The sequence below is a fragment of the Jaculus jaculus genome, chromosome 1 (genome assembly GCF_020740685.1).
Source record: "Jaculus jaculus isolate mJacJac1 chromosome 1, mJacJac1.mat.Y.cur, whole genome shotgun sequence".
Taxonomy (NCBI): Eukaryota; Metazoa; Chordata; class Mammalia; order Rodentia; family Dipodidae; genus Jaculus; species Jaculus jaculus.
This window is the reverse complement of record NC_059102.1, coordinates 228992807-229008120: the sequence shown is the minus strand read 5'-3', so window position 1 is coordinate 229008120 and position 15314 is coordinate 228992807. Positions and strand designations below refer to the sequence as shown.

The window sequence follows — 15314 nt, the reverse complement described above, 5'->3', positions numbered from 1 at the left end:
TTCCTCCTTTTTGTAATTTTTTTTTTTTTAATGTGAGAGGGAATTGGCACATCAGGGCCTCCAGCCACTGTATTTGAATTCCAAATGACTCTTGCAACACCTTGTGTGAATGTGTGACCTTGTGCACTTGCATTGCCTTATGTGTCTGGCTTATGTGGGACCTGGAGAGTTGAACATGGGTCCTTACGTTTCACAAGCAAGTGCCTTAACCACTAAGCCATCTCTCTAGCCCCATTCTTCTTATATTTTCTTTTGCTTACTTAAGTTTAGGTTATCAAGACAGAGTGACAAAATTTTAAAGTTACAAAAAGTGATGCCATACCTTACCATTCAAGGTCTGTAATCATTTGTCTTTCTGAGCATCCTACAGATCCTCAGGTAAAGCAGTAAAGGCTCAGGCTAGTGCTTCAGGTGCCCGGTATATCCAACTCTCTCAGCTGCTGCTGCCTCCTCAGCACTCCAGGGCCACAGGAGCTTCTTTCCACAGCAGTGGCTCTAGGTGCTGTCTTTTCTCTCAAGAAAGGTGAAATACTCATCCTGTGCCAAGCTCCTTGCTTGGTCCTGACCCAGATATTGCCCCATGGATGCCATACTCATTGGAAACCTCACACCCAAGACCTCACTCTGGTGACTGGGCTTATTTGATAGGTATAAATGAGTGAGGGCTACAAATGGAGACATAGCTGAATTTTGAGATAGGTGGATTTGTGTTGTTAACTAATTTTTTAGTTTGGTTTAGTTTTTTGTTTTTTTCAAGGTAGGGTCTTGCTGTAGCCCAGGCTGACCTGGAACTCAACTATGTGGCTTTTAACTTTCAGTGATCCTCCTACTTCTGTCTCCAAAGTGCTGGAATTAAAGATGTGTGCCACCACACCTGGTTGTGTTTTAAAGCAATATACCAGGCTGACCTAGAACTCAGTCTGTATTTTAGGTTTGGCGGGCCTTGAACTCACAGTGATCCTCCTACTCAGTGTGCATCACCATTGTATCTTTTCAAACCTTTAATGGACAGCCTCCATATGTATGTATGCATGTATATACATATGTATATCCCTGGTCATAGTCCTCTTTCACCACTCTCCTTTGTCCCCATACTCTCTTTTTCCTCTACTGAAGACCTTCCTTTCCACTAGTCCCCCTTCTATTTTGAGTCCTATTTTGAAACTATTTGTTTATTAGAAAAAGGGGTAGCTGTATCAGGACCTCTAGCCACTACATACAAACTCCAGATGCATGCACTACCATGTGCATCTGGCTCATGTGAGTACTGGGGTCCTTAGGCTTCACAGATGAGCACCTTTACCACTAAGTCATCTCTCTAGTCCTTAATGTCTTGTTGTTGTTGTTGTTGTTACTATTATTATTGTTATTATTGGTTTTTCGAGGTAAGGTCTGGCTGACCTGGAATTCACTCTGTAGTCTCAGGGTGGCCTCAAACTCACGGCAGTCCTTCTACTTCAGCCTAGAAACACACCCCACTTAATCTTCCTATTAAGCAAGTCTTGTGCAGGCAGTGATAGCCACTGTGAGATCATAAATGCAACTGCCCCTTTGTGTCTGGAAGACAACATTCCAAAGCACTCCCCTGTCCTTTGTCTCTTTCTGCCACCTCTTTCACAATGGTCCCTGAGCATTGGAGAGGGTGATAGGGAATGATCTGTGTAGTGCTTAACATTCACCTGTCACTTTGATGAGTTTTGAGTCTCCCCTGTAGTCAGTGCCATCTGAAAAGAGAACATTTATAAGCAATAATGAGAGCAGTATTATGGGTATAAACATAAGTATTTAGCCGGGAATGGTGGTTGACACACTTGAGAGGCAGAGGTAGGAGGATTGCTGTGAGTTTGAGGCCAGCCTGGGATGACAGAGTGAGTTCCAGGTCAGCCTGGGCAAGAGTGAGACTTTAAACTCTCCCCTCCCCCAAAAAAAGGGTGGCTGGAGAGATGGCTTAGCCGTTAAGGCACTTGCCTGCAAAGCCTAAGGACCCATGTTTGACTTGCCAGGTCTCACATAAGCCAGATGGACAGGGTGACACAAGCACAAGGTTGCACATGTGCACAAGATGGCATACACATCTGGAGTTTGATTGCAGTGGTTAGAGGTCCTGGCATGCTAGTTCTCTCCCTATCCCCTCAAAAAATACAAAAGTATATAGCTAGCCGTGGTAGCATACACCTTTAGTCCCAGCACTCAGGAGGCAGAGGTAGGAGAATTGCTGTGAGTTTGAGGCCACCTTGAGACTACATAGTGAATTTCAGGTGAGTCTGGGCTAGAGCAAGACCCTACCTTGAAAACAAAAACAAAAAAGGTATGTAGAAATGGGTATAATGTCTGTTTTGCCAAACAACAATAGCTCTCCCCAACCCCCAGGTCTTATGACCTTTCCAGACATAGGCTTTTGTGAATTTTCTTTTGTTTTTTTTTTTTTAAATAAGAAAGTTCCAAGATCAGGAGGCTGGAGAGATGGCTCAGCAGTTAAGGCACTCACCTGCCAAACCTAGGGATCCTGATTTCCCAGTACCCACATAAAGCAAGATACACTAGGTGGTGCATGCGTCTGGAGTTTGCAGTAGCTAGAGGCCCGGGTGCACCCATTCTTTCTCATGTTCTCTCTCTCTCTCTCTCCCTCTCTCTCTCTCTCCCTTCCTCCCTCTCTCCCTCCCCCCCCTCTCTCTCGTGTGTGTGTGTTTTAAAGTTCCGTGTGTGTGTGTGTTTTAAAGTTCCAAGGTCAGAGTCTGCACTAACCCTTTTGGTGTCCCCACAGGCAGACGTCAGGCTTATATGTAGGCACAGTCTGGCAGTCCATGCTATCCTACCCTCCTTGACTAGTCTTTGCTTAGTTAGGTCTTTGGTGAGCTTTCCGTGGTTAAGGACCTGACCCCTGTGAGGGTGATGGTCCTTGGCATATAGAATGGAGTTCTTAGGGATGCCTGTACATTAATAACTGACCTGTCAGCCAAGCCTCCCCACTCTGAAATTGTTGCCTTTCTTTTGTCATCTGTTCAAATGCGCTCACATAGCTGGCTCTTGCCTGCAGCAGGTTTTTCCTGAGTGCTGCCTCCTGTCCCATCATATGCCCCCTTCTCTTTGGAGCTCCCACATTTCTGTCCCACAAGAGGCTACATTGCATCTTGATAATGCTCCTCCCTAGCCTTCTTACTATTGTATGATCTTCCTTCAGTGGACAGTGGTAATGAGGTATACCTGCCCATGCCCCCTACATACTACCTCTACTTCTGTGCCTGTTTTGGAAACCTGACACCACACTAACATGACTTCTGAGCATATCACAGAAACCTGGCTTCCGCAATGTCTTTCTGTGTTGTCTTTTTCCATGAGTGGAAAGTCCCTTCCTCATTATCTGTGCTATAGTTAGTTATTTGCTCATCCCATGAGACTACTCCAGTAGTTAAGAGTTTGGCACATTATCAACAGCCCAAAGCCTCTTTTGGAGAGATGGGGGGTATTCTCCCCACTTATTCAGTGTAGCTGTATGACCATCCCCCCTCCTGCCAGTCCACAGCCAAGCTTGGTGCAATCATGCCCTCCTTCAGCTCCCGCTTTCCCACCACACCACGTTGGCCAGGTGAGCACATATGCCTTCTTCTTTGAACAAAGGCCACTGACTCCATCTGCTCTGTGTCCTGCTTTTTCCCATCAGTCTGTGGGGCAGAGTTCATGGTCATCTCTGCAGGGAAGCACCTGTTGCATTTCAGGAGATTCCTGGGTAGGTGCTGTGCTGGAAGTTGTCAGAATTTTTGGTGTGCTCTTGGTATAGTCCTGCTGATGTTATTTTCCTTTCATCTGCAGATAGCACCTCCTCCCTCCCTAGCAGAGCCCTTGAAGGAACTGTTCAAGCAGCAGGAGGCTGTACGGGGGAAGCTACGTCTACAGCACAGCATTGAAAGGGTAAGTGGAGCCCTGGACAAGGGTCCTGGTAGCAGCATTCTTGTGCTCACATGCACCTTTCCTCCCCTAGGAAAAGCTGATCGTGTCATGTGAGCAGGAGATTCTGCGGGTTCACTGCCGGGCAGCCAGGACCATTGCTAACCAGGCAGTGCCCTTCAGTGCATGTACAATGCTGCTGGACTCTGAGGTCTACAACATGCCTCTGGAAAGCCAGGTTGGTGACCCTCCCTGGCTTTGATGCCAGCTTTCCCTTACACACCAGCAGGTAGTATCTGGACCAGGGCATGTGGCATGTTGGGGGGCCTGAAGTTCACAATCGGCCTCTGCTGCATATTGCCTCAGGAGACAAGAGTGGAACATGCAAGGCCCTCAAACCTCTGGGCTGGATCTCTGCCTCCCAAGTGCTAGGATTAAAGGCACACTCCCCCACAGTTATTTGTTTTGGTTTTGGTTTTTTGCGATAGGGTCTCTAGCCCAGGGTGGCCTCAAACTCTTGGCGATCCTCCTAACCTCTTCTTCCTGAGTGCTGGAATTAAAGGCATGGGCCACTATACCCAGCTAAATAAATAATTTTCAAAAAAGTTACTTTAAAATTTTTTTATTTTGTTTATTTTTATTTATTTATTTGACCAAGAGAAAGAGGCTAATAGAGAATGGGCGTGCCAGGGCCTCCAGCCACTACAAACAAACTCTAGATGGAACTCCAGATGCATGTGTATCTGGTTCACGTGGATCCTGGGGAATTGAGCCTCGAACCAGGGTCCTTAGGCTTCACAGGCAAGTGCTTAACTGCTAATCCATCTCCAGCCCGAAAACAAACTACTTTTTTTTTAATTTAAAAATTTATTTATTTATTTATTTGAGAGTGATAGAGAAAGAGGCAGAGAGAAAGAGAAAAAGAGAGAGAGAGAGAATGGGCACGCCAGGGCTTCCAGCCACTGCAAACAAACTCCAGATGCGTGCGCCCCTTCGTGCATCTGGCTAGCATGGGTCCTGGTGAATCGAGCCTCGCACTGGGGTCCTTAGGCTTCACAGGCAAGCACTTAACCACTAAGCCATTTCTCCAGCCCACAAATTACTTTTAAAAGAAATTAAAACACATGTCACTGTCATCTGTCTTCTTGAGCCCACATAATAGAGGTCACAGTTTGCGAGACATCAGTCCATTCTTCCCTAGGACACTTGGCTAATGCATGCATAGGCTCATCCACTCAGAAAGTTCTTCCTAGGTGCAGACTTTGTTATCATTAGGGCCACTTGGCCACAGAGCCCAGTTCTTCAATGGGTTTGAAGTTGAACCTGTGGCCACCATTGCTCTGGAGCACTTCCTCTTGGGACATTTTACAAAACCCTTGGGCAAGAAGAGGGATGGTCAGTAATCTCTCTACTCTTGATCAAGGTTGAGATGTGTGCTGCTTGGTTCCCCTTCTGTATGGTTTATCTTTTTGGAGGCTCCCTGTTTCCTTACAGTTAACCTGTTTATTTCCTACAGGGTGATGAGAACAAATCTGTGCGAGATCGTTTCAATGCCCGCCAGTTCATCTCCTGGCTGCAGGATGTGGATGACAAGTATGACCGTATGAAGGTGAGTGCAGAGGCCGGCTCAGGTGCTGTTTTCAGGGAGTCACAGTCTTACATCTGTTGTCTCTTCAGTGTCTTCCTTCTCTCCAGTTCTGCAGGGAGCAGCTCTTGGCACCAGCTGAGAGGACCCAACATAAGCCCTCCTCAGAGGTCTCAGCACACATCCCACACTGGACATGCTGGCCAATGCAGTAGATGAGAGGGTTGGGTAGAAAGATATCAGCAAGAAAGTAGTAAATGCCGGGCGTGGTGGCGCACGCCTTTAAACCCAGCACTCGGGAAGCAGAGGTAGGAGGATCACTGTGAGTTCAAGGCCACCCCGAGACTACATAGTGAATTCCAGGTCAGCCGGAGCTAGAGTGAGACCCTACCTCGGGGTGGGGGTGGGGAAGTAGTAAATGCCTGTCTATAGCTGCTAGGGTTGCACATAGACCCCCCAACATGGCAATCATAGAATTGAAGACAAAAGTCAGTTATTTCCCCTTTCATAGTTCTCATCTGAAAAGAGGAGAGGGAGTCCTAGTCCCTGCCCCCAGTTCCTCCCATTGTGTGTCATGGAGAATAAGATGTGAGAACTAGCTGAGGACTCATAACACATCACAGCAATGCACTTAGAAGTACTATGGGGGGAGGGCTGGAGAGATGGCTTACTGGTTAAGGTGCTCGCCTGCGAAGCCAAAGGACCTATGTTTGCCTCTCCAGATTCCACTTAAGCCAGATGCACAAAGGTGAGGAAAGTGCAAGGTTGCACATGCCCCTAGGTGGTGCAAGCGGCTAGTGTTTGATTGCAGTGGCTGAATCCCTGACATGCCAATTCTCTCTCTCTGTCTCTCACTCTCTCTAAAACTAAAATTTTTTTAAAAAACTTTTTTTTTATGAAGTACCATGGGGACTAAGGACCTTGGGAAAACTCAGAAGCCAATGTAATCATGGGATATTACCAGGGCTTGGGCCTGGTCCTTCTCTGGAAGAGCAGAGTTGTGAGCTAAGGTGGAATCCATGTTTACTATGAGCTCCTGCTCCTACCTCTCACTGTACCCTCAAATCTGCCTCTAGTCCTTTCCTGAGTGGGGCCATACAACAGTGGTGATGCTCAAGGCCCAGTGGAGACTGGAAGAAGAGAATTGGTCTTTTGACCAACACATTAAAATTGAACTTTGTACATTTAAAATGCAGCAGTTATTTCATTTATGCAAAAAGAACTCTTTGGTAACAAGAAAAAATAGCAGATCTGAAAAAAGGGTACTATGGGAAGGAGATGAAATGGTCAAACTTCAGCGAAAAGATGGTCAATATAATCATTAATTTTAGAACTAAAAGGTAAATGAGGTTCTATTCAGAAAACTGCAAGGCCAGACTAGAGGTGGCCAAGTGTCCCCCTGCACTGTGGAGAGACATGTCAGCTGGTAGATTTTTGTTATTTAAACGCAGTATTTAGAATTTCAAAACAGCCTTATACCTAACCTAGCAACTTCACTTTAGTCATTTAAAACATAAGAATATAGACAAATGTGTTCATTTGGATAATCCAGTCAACTGGTCACCCCAGAGGCCATTCTTCATTAACTCAGTGAGAATTGGTCACTGTGAGAATATCAGGCTTGACCATCAACTCCAAACATGGGAGAATAGCTGCCCATGTATAAATTTCCTTATTTGTTTCCACCCAAGCTCCTTACATGCACTTTAATTTTTTATTGTTATTTATTTATTTTTTTTAGGTAGGGTTTCACTCTAGCCCAGGCTGACCTGGAATTAACTATGTACTCTCGGGGTGGCCTTGAACTCACAGCAGTCCTACCTCTGCCTTCCAAGTGCTGGTATTAAAGGCATGTACCACCACACCTAGCTAGTTGTTTAAAAATTCTTTTTATTATTTTATTTATTTCATGGGGAGGGGGCAGATAGAGAGAATGGATGCACCAGGGACTCCAGCTGCTGCAAATGAACTCCAGACACATGTGCCACTTTGTGCATCTGGCATATGTGGATCCTGGGGAATCAAACCTGGGTCCTTTGGCTTTGCAGGCAAGCACCTTAACTGCTAGGCTATCCCTCCAACCCTACATGCACTTTTAAATAGTGTAATTTCTACTGGGAATACAAAGATAACTATTACAAAAACAAATGGTAAAATGAAAACTGAAAGCAAAGCGGTTGTTAAGAATCTAGTAACATGTTTTGGCTGCTGGAAGTCTTACCCATGACTAAGATGGGGTAGGGCACAGTGTGTACAGAACAGTAGACAGTTAGGCCTCCTGCGTGACTGAATCACTGCAGAGCTACACGTGCAAAATACAGGAGGACTATCTCCCTGGAGTGGGTCTTGAGCCCCACCCTCTCTTAAGCAACGTCAGAACTAGCTACCGGAGTGTTTGGGCCGTACTAAAAGGAGTGGTTCCTAGGGCCTCACATCCAAGTCCTTTGCTGGGAGCTGGGGGAGGGGAGGATGTTACAGCAATCCTTTGCTGAAGATTGGGGACCATGGTGGAGCACAGAGCCCTGGTCATTTCCCCCACCCTCTATGTCTCGCAGACATGCCTGCTGATGCGGCAACAGCATGAGGCTGCGGCCCTCAATGCCGTGCAGAGGATGGAGTGGCAGCTGAAGGCTCAGGAATTGGACCCTGCCGGGCACAAGTCCTTGTGTGTGAATGAGGTGCCGTCCTTCTATGTGCCCATGGTTGATGTAAATGACGACTTTGTGCTGTTGCCAGCGTGACACCCATGGAAGAGCCACAGGACATAAACCAAGGGCCATATGCGTCGCCCAGTGCTGCCGATGAGTCCCGGCAGTGGAGGAGGGAGCACCACGTCCGTTGGGTGGGAGGAGCCCAGAGACTGCACCAGGCCATGTGTGTCTCCCATTTGCAGATGCCAGGGAGGCAGAGGCATCTCTTTCTACCAGCTGCCACCAGGAGCATGAGGTCTGTACCCTGCAGAGCCTTGCCAGCCTCGGGACAAGGAGACTGCAGCAAGCAGACACAGCAGCTCTGTCTCAGCTGTGCCCTTTGGATTTTCTTCCAGCCAACGGCAGGGCACTTGAGTCTCAGAACAGAGTGATTTTTAAATTCCTTGTTCCGTTCTGATCAGCTAAATGAAAACAGACTATAAAGCGTCCACCTCACACAAGCAGTGACCCCTAGGTCAGAGGGGCAGGAAAGCGCCATCCCACATGGTCCTTAGGACAGGCTTGGACACTGGGATGCTGGTGCCAGCAAGGACCTGGCTGCCACCTGCCCAGACACAGAGGGACGCAGCCAGGACTCTCCAATAGTGTTTTTAATGGAGTCAAATCCACGTGGTTTGTATATTTTTCCTTTAATCTTGGGCATTTTGTTTCTCTTTCTGAGAACGTAACTTGAAACACTACAGAGCCAATAATCCTATAGAGTGTATCCGCAAACCTGTACAGTTTTATATACATTCACAATGTACTTTTGCTGCCTTCTAGATAATTTATTTTGCAACACATTACTGCACAGTTGTAAATAACTTATGTACTGTAACATCACTTTCAGTTATGTGTAAAGAAATAAATTAATTAAAATGTTCTTTGTACATGCACACTCCCTTTAGATAGCACCATTGCTAAGGAGGGGCCAATGTGTAACTGACTGGTTGTTCTACCTAAATACTCAAGTGTATCAAGCTACTTTTCCTTTCCAGTGGCTTTCACTCCTCAAACATGCTTTCCTTTTCAGCCCTGAAATGCCACCTCCTGCTATAAGTTCAACACCTTCCTTGAGCTATCAGTGGGACAGCATGAAGCTGGGACCCTCTACTACAACTGCATAGCTCATTGTGTACTCCAGGTAAAGACACCAGGCACAGAGAACCTTAAGCTGTAGGGCTGGAGCGGAGGCTAGCAACACCACCTATATCTAGGCCTGTAAGAAAGATGGATACACCGACAGGGCCTCTGCTCCTCCCTGGGTTGCAGTTCAGCCTCTGGGAAACCACCTTGTCTGACTAGCAAGAGACACTGGGTTCCTGCCAACAGCCACCATGTTTGCATCTGCTGAAGTCTGGTGGGTCTAGAGAGTAGACGGAGATTGGTTGCTCACAGGTTGTTGCTACTGGGAATCCCTCTTTTGTAAGCAAAAGTTCCCCTGAGCTTTTGTGGCTTTGAGTTGTTTTTCCTCAAATCACAGGTTTAGCATGAAGTGCTATTTGAGAGCCCCATGTCATACGTGCATGTGTATGTGGAAGGATCTAGTACATCACATGCCATGTACACAGGCCAGAGGAGAACTTCAGGTGCCTTCTCTGTCACTCGCCATGTATTTCCTTTAGACAAGGTATTTTTCTCAACCTGGAGTTGCAATTAGCAAGCCCCAGTGATTCTCCCATCCCCCCTGAAGATGGGTTACAGATGTGTACAGCCACACCCAGCTTTAAAAAAATTTATTTAGCCGGCCATGGTGGCGCACGCCTTTAATCCAGCACTCAGGAGACAGAGGTAGGAGGATTGCCATGAGTTTCGAGGCTACCCTGAGACTACAGAGTGAATTCCAGGTCAGCCTGGGCTAGAGTGAGACCCTACCTTGAAAAAAATGTTTTATTTGCAAGCAGAGATAGGGGAAGAGTTTGGGGCATGCCAGGCCTCTTGTCACTGCACACATACTCCAGACACACATAGCACTTTGTGAATCTGGCTTCCTTGGTACTGGGGAATCGAGCCCAGGTCATCAGGCCCTACAAGCAAGTCATTAAAAAATTATTTATTTGACAGAGAAAGAGGGAGAGAGAGAGAATGGGCATGCCAGGGCCTCCAGCCACTGCAAATGAACTCCAGACGCATGTGCCCTCTTGTGCATCTGGCTAACGTGGGTCCTGGGGAATCAAACCTGGGTCCTTTGGCTTTGCAGGCAAACACCTTAACTGCTAAGCCATCCCTCCAGCCCATAAGTCATTTATTCACTGAATCATCTCTCTAGGCTCCACACCCAGCTTTTTTTTTTTTTTTTTTTTTTTTTTGAGGGTGGGTCTCACTCTAGCCCAGGCTGACCTGGAATTCACTATGAGGGTGACCTCAAACTCATGGCGATCCTTCTACCTCTCCCCAGTGCTGGGATTAAAGGCATGTGCCACCACACCCAGCTTCACACCCAGCTTTTTAACATGGGTTCTAAGGAGTCAAACTTGGCAGCCTGAGAAATAGCAAGCACTTTGTAACCTCTGAACCATTTCCCCAGTCCCCATTGTACTTTAATCTTTGTTTATTTATTATTTATTTATTTTTCTTTTGGTTTCTTGAAGTAGGGTCCTGCCCTAACCCAGGCTGACCTGGAATTCACTAAATAGTCTCAGAGTGGCCTGGAACTTACAGCAATCCTCCTACCTCTACCTTCCAAGTGTTGGGATTAAAGGTATGCGCCACCACACCTGGCTTTGCGCTTTAATTTTTAAAGTTGTCTGCATTATCCTTTGTGTTGTAAGTGTCCCTGGAACCAGCAGTTTATGCCCAGAATGGCAGAAGTCACACATTGTATGTGTGAGGTTGCTGTGTGCCTGCAGGGAGCCTGCCGTAGCAATAGTTGACACAGATGAAGGACACTCAGCCCTTTCAAACTCTATCTTGAGAGGGCTGGGAACCTCATGAGTACCATAGCCTACTCTGATGCATGGAGGTATATGGCAAAACAGATGTACATATTCAGTCCTGCAAGCCTCATAGGGACAGCCTTTTCAACCTAGTCACCCTTACAGGGAGGAACTGAGGTGTGGAAACCAGTACTGGATAGATGGATAGAGCAACAAGAAGGGAAAATGGAAGGTGGGGGCTTTTCCCCATCACAAAAGTGGAGCTCATGGCTGTTGACAATTTAATTCCTGGAATAGCCCAAGAGCAGCTCCCCCACCCCTACAGAAATGGAATTGAGGCACATCTTGGCCACGTGGAGTCTTGGTGAGTCCTACACTTGGCCCAAGAGCAGACCTCCATCCAGGGCTTCTCTGCCCAGGCTGTCCTTGAACTCATAGCAATCCTCCTACCTCAGCTTTCCAAGTGCTAGGATCATATATGTGAGTCACTGTGCCCAGCTAGGGTATATTGTTTGAAGAATTAAAATGAGGGGCTGGAGAGATGGCTTAGCAGTTGAGGCACTTGCCAACAAAGCCAAAGGATCCAAGTTTGATTCCCTAGGACCCATGTAATGTCAGATGCACAAGGTGGCACATTCATCTGGAATTTGTTTGCAGTGGCTAGAGGCACTGGCATGCCCATTCTCTCCCTCCCTCCCTCCCTCCCCTGCCCCACCCCCATAAATAAAAAGAATTAAAATGATAGTACCAAAAGGTCAGGCATGGTGGCTCATGCCTTTAATCCTAGCACTCAGGAGGCAGAGGTAGGAGGATTGCAGAGAGTTGGGGCCACCCTGAGACTCCATAGTGAATTCCAGGTCAGCCTGAGCCAGAGTGAGAACCTACCTCGGAAAACAAAAACAAACAAAATGATAGTACAAAAATAGTCCCTTACTAAATAGGACCAGTAGAAGTTATCTTAAAATAAATGAGCTGGGCGTGGTGGCGCACGCCTTTAATCCCAGCACTCGGGAGGCTGAGGTAGGAGGATCACCATGAGTTGGACGCTACCCTGAGACTACATAGTGATTTCCAGGTCAGCCTGGACTAGAGCGAAACTCTACCTCATAAAACCAAAAAAAAAAAAAAAAAAAAAAAAAAAAAAAGAAAAGAAAAGAAAAAGAAAATAAATGAATATTTTGTTTTATTTATTTATTTTGGTTTTTCAAAGTAGGGTTTCATTCTAGTCCAAGCTGCTGGGATTAAAGGCGTGTACCACCACACCTAGCTGGCTTATTTATTTTTTTGGAAAGATCTATTTTTATTTATTTGAGACAGAGAGAGAGAGAAAAAAAGGGCACAGCAGGGCCTCTAGCCACTGCAAACAAGCTCCAGACACATGTGCCACCATATGCTTCTGGCTTACATGGGACTTTAAGAATCAAACCTGGGTCCTTAGGCTTTGTAGGCATGTGCCTTAATTGCCAAGCCATCTGTCCAGCCCTGGCTTATTTTTTGAGTATCTGTGTAGCCTAGGCCTAGAACTCACTCTGTAGCCCCAGGCTACACTCATAGTGATCCTCCTACCTCTAGTTTCCAGTGCTAGGATTAAAGGTGTGTGCCACCACCCCTGGCTGTGGACATTTTGTTTTTAAAATAGTTGGCTTTGAATTGGTAGAAGAGTCAGTAGAGAATAGACCATTTGGTAATCAAGTTTGATAAACAAGACCTGGGCTCAGTGGCTAAAAGCATTTGCTTGCAAAGCTTCAAGGCTCAGGTTTGATTCCCCAGTACATAAAACTAAATGTAAAAGGAGCACTTGCATCTAGAATTCATTTGCAGTGGCAGGAGGCCCTGGCATGCTCATACTTGCATACACACTTTCTCTCTGTGTCTGCCTCCTTTAGTCTCAAATAAGTATATTTTAAAAAGACAAAGGGCTGGAGAGATGGCTTAGTGGTTAAGGCTCTTGTCTACAAAGCCAAAGGACCCAGGTTCAATCCCCGGAACCCACGTAAACCAAACGCACAAGGTGGGACATGTTTCTGTAGTTTGTTTGCAGGGCTAGAGGCACTGGCGTGCCCATTCTCTATTGCTCATTCTATCTGCTTCTTTCTCCCAAATAAATGAAGTGTTTTTAAAAAAAAATGCAAAAAGGAAAGAAAAGAAAAACAAGACCCAAAGAAATAAAGCTTTAGTGTTTTTTTTTTTTTTGTTTTGATTTTTAGTTTTGATTACTACTAATCATGATGCAGGGCCTAAAGGAGTGTTGGAAGGAAGAAATAGTAAAGAAGGGGCAGAACTTGCCTGAATCGATAAAAAACATTAAACTCAACAAACAGTAAACTGTCAAAGCAAAAGACAGACATTGTGTGGCTGGAGAGATGGCTCAGCAGTTAAAAGCACTTGGCTGCAACGCCTAACAACATGAGTTCACTTTCCCAGGACCCACACAAAGCCAGATGCACAAGGTGGTACATGCATCTGGAGTCTGCAGTGGCTGGAGGTCCTGGCGTGCCCATTCTCTAACTGCAACCCCCCCCCCTCTTTCTCAAATACATAAAAGAAAAAAATTTAAAACTGCTTAAAAAAAAAAAAAAGACACTAGACAGCAGCAAGAGAGACCAATGCTGTCACTAAGGAGACCCTGTAGATCAGCTATCACTGCACAGAAAAGCCACAAAGGCCAGAGCCAGGTTGCTGGCCTAGACATGCTGTCATCAAGAGACCATTAGCCAAGATTCCAGTGGCTACAAAATCACTTAAAAACTGGAAAAATTTAGGACATTTCTAGATAAACTGCTTTGGTCACCAGCAAATCTGCCATAAACAAACAAAAATGCTGGAAAATTCCTTCAGTAAGTGACATTGTGACAAAATACCTGAGACAATTTAAAGTGAGGAGTGACTGACATTTTGCCTCCTGTTTGGGTTTCAGAGGTTTTAGTTTGTGGTCCCTGGTTGCATTGCTGTAGGTCTGTGGTGACAGAGTGTCATAACAAAGGGCATAGGGGGCAGAGCCACTGAGCTTCACGATGGTCAGGAATTGGAAAAAGGGACCAGGAACAGCTCAGCTATATCTTTCCGGGATCACCCCTAGTGACTTAATTCCTCTCAACAGTCGGGAGACCTTGCCTCCTTATAATGCCACCCTGTTATGCATTCATTAATCAGTTCAGAGCCCGTAAATCTTCTCATTGAGGTGAGCATTTGGGTGACACTTCATACCCAAACCGTAACAGTAGGACGTGCAAAAGATGCACTGAGGGAGGGGTACTGTTTTATGGGCTCAGCATGAAGAGGGGTCTGTGGCCGTGAGGAGTGCACACAGAGCAAAAGCTGCACACACTGGAGCTTAATCACTTGGAATGTAGGGACAGTGTACATTGAACCCCCACCCTGAGAAACCTTAACAAAAACAGTAAAGAAACAGAGAATGTATAACATTAGGAAATACCTCTTCAACACAAGAGAGTGGAAATAGAGGAGTTGAAAAAGCAAGAGCATGGTTTTGGTGTTGTTTTGTTTTTAACAGAATAGGTGTGCCAGGGCCTCTAGCCACTGCAAACTCCAGACGCATGTGCATCTGGCTTACGTGGGTACTGGAGAATTGAACTGGGTCCTTAGGCTTTGTAGGCAAGCATCTTAAATCTGGAATTCATTACTTAGTCTCAGGGTGGCCTCGAATTTAGGCGGTCCTCCTATCTCTGCCTCCTAAATGCTGAGATTAAAGGCATGTGCCACTACACCTGGCAAGACAAGGTCTTTCTATGTAGCCTGGGCTGGCCTTGAATTTGTGAGCCTCCTGCTTCAGACTTCGGAGCCACCCATGCTGAGTCTAAAACATACATTTATCTTTAAAAACCATCAAAGGTCTGTAATTGCAAAGGGAAAGGGGATTTAACTCTGCCGTTAAAGGGCAGAGATTTGGATGCATGCATGAAGCGCTTAGTTTGATTGCCAGCACTGCAGACTCCTTTAATCCCACTCCTTGGGAGGTAGGAGGAGGATCAGAAGTTAAAAGTCATTCTTGGCTTTAGAGCAAGTTCAAAGCCAACCTAGGCTGTATGAGACCCTATGGATGGAAGGAAGGGAAGGGAAGAAGGAAGGAAGAGGGAGGAGGGAGGGAAGGAAAGAAGGGACTGGTGGAGTTGATAAAAAAGAAACCCGGACAGTTCTACATAGTTGGAGATATCAATACCCCACTCTCACAATGAGTCAGACACCCAGGCAGGACATCAGTAAGGAAGTAGAAGGCTTAGACACCATCACAGACCAGTCTGACCTCACCAGCATCTA

At 46.1% G+C, this 15314-nt stretch overlaps 1 protein-coding gene across 8 annotated transcripts in view; it reads left to right on the top strand.

Moving 5' to 3' along the window:
- The window catches only part of Ankrd11 (ankyrin repeat domain 11), a 260811-nt gene extending 251768 nt beyond the window's left edge, over window positions 1-9043 (top strand). For 6 of the 8 annotated variants that reach the window (XM_045156021.1, XM_045156020.1, XM_045156013.1 and 3 more), the window contains 4 exons: window positions 3811-3909; window positions 3980-4123; window positions 5402-5494; window positions 8026-9043. In XM_045156021.1, the coding sequence (XP_045011956.1) occupies window positions 3811-3909; window positions 3980-4123; window positions 5402-5494; window positions 8026-8211 (522 nt within the window). In that variant the 3' untranslated portion in view covers window positions 8212-9043. Of the gene's footprint in view, window positions 1-3810; window positions 3910-3979; window positions 4124-5401; window positions 5495-5562; window positions 5730-8025 lie in introns of those variants that run through there. The other 2 variants (XM_045156028.1, XM_045156025.1) reach the window with 2 other exon arrangements.
- The last annotated feature ends 6271 nt before the right edge of the window (window positions 9044-15314 follow it).